General features: G+C 41.0%; 1 protein-coding gene across 1 annotated transcript; it reads left to right on the forward strand.

Moving 5' to 3' along the window:
• The first annotated feature begins 359 nt into the window (after window positions 1-359).
• LOC120069132 (uncharacterized) lies at window positions 360-1,058 on the forward strand. Its single transcript, XM_039020817.1, has one exon. It carries the CDS (start codon window positions 360-362, stop codon window positions 1,056-1,058), a length of 699 nt encoding a protein of 232 aa, XP_038876745.1.
• The last annotated feature ends 220 nt before the right edge of the window (window positions 1,059-1,278 follow it).

Genomic DNA, 1,278 nt, shown 5'->3' on the forward strand with positions numbered 1-1,278 from the left:
GCAGCAAGACAATGGTCCCCATGTCACTAGCACTGGATTTAGTAGAAAGACCAGTAGACATAATCATCAATGATGACCAATCAACCACGAACAACAGAACCACCAGTTCAGAAGGAAATACCTCTACAAAGAGTGAATCTCAGCAAGACTCAAATGCAAAGTCATCGCAACCTCCAGCTCCTAAAACATAGCAAGCCAAGGACCTTAATGAACAGCCAATTGAACAGGAAGTACGGCGGGATCCTCCATCTTTTCCGTCCAGGCTGCGAAAGAAAGATGACAACAAACAATTCAAGAGGTTCCTGGATGTTCTCTGACAATTACATATCAACATTCCCTTAATAGAAGCTTTGGAACAAATGTCGAGCTATGTGAAATTCCTCAAGGACATACTTGCCAACAAAAGGAAGATCGAGGAGAATGAAACGATTGCATTAACATATGAGTGTAGAGCACTTTATCAGAACAATATCCCCACTAAAATGAAAGATCTTGGGAGTTTCACATTGCCATGCTCAATAAGGGGAAAAGAAGTCGAAAATGCGCTGTGTGATTTGGGGGCAAGTATAAACCTAATGCCCTTGTCAATCTTCAAAAAGTTAAATATCGGCAACGCAAGACACACCACAATTACATTACAGTTGGCCGATAGATCAATAACACATCCAGAGAGCAAAATGGAGGATGTACTTGTGCAAGTAGATAAGTTCATCTTCCCTGTTGACTTTATCATATTAGATTATGAAGCTGACATTGAAGTGCCTATCATCTTGCGTCGCCCATTTCTCGCAACAGGGCGAGAACTGATCGATGTACAGAAAGGAGAACTTACCATAAGGGTCGATGATCAGCAAGTTAAATTCAACATGCTCAATGTGTTGAAATACCCAAGTGATATGGAAAATTTTCAATATGTTGGACAACTGCAGGAAGAACATTGGCACGAGCCTCAAGAAGAATTGGAAGAAGAAGACTTTGAGATCGGCGCAATGTGGGAGGAAAATTGCGCCACAATACAAACTGAGTCAGATTTTGAAACAATCAAGTTATCTGAATGAACAACGCAACGTACTAAGCAATCTTTAGAAGAACCACCCATGTTAGAGTTGAAGTCGTTGCCAGTGCACCTCAAATATGTTTATTTAGGAGGCAACAACACTTTACCGGTTATAATCTCTGCCTCACTGAGCAAAGAAAAGAAGGAAGCACTTATTCAGATCCTTAAGAACAACGCAAAAGCCTTAGGATGGACCTTAGCAGATATTTGAGGGATCAGTC

Source organism: Benincasa hispida, chromosome 9 (assembly GCF_027475165.1).
Source record: "Benincasa hispida cultivar pf3 chromosome 9, pf3_genome.v1.1, whole genome shotgun sequence".
Taxonomy (NCBI): Eukaryota; Viridiplantae; Streptophyta; class Magnoliopsida; order Cucurbitales; family Cucurbitaceae; genus Benincasa; species Benincasa hispida.

Excerpts from the sequence above, each read along its gene's own strand:
- LOC120069132 (XM_039020817.1), top strand. The coding sequence starts at position 360 with ATGTCGAGCTATGTGAAATTCCTCAAGGACATACTTGCCAACAAAAGG.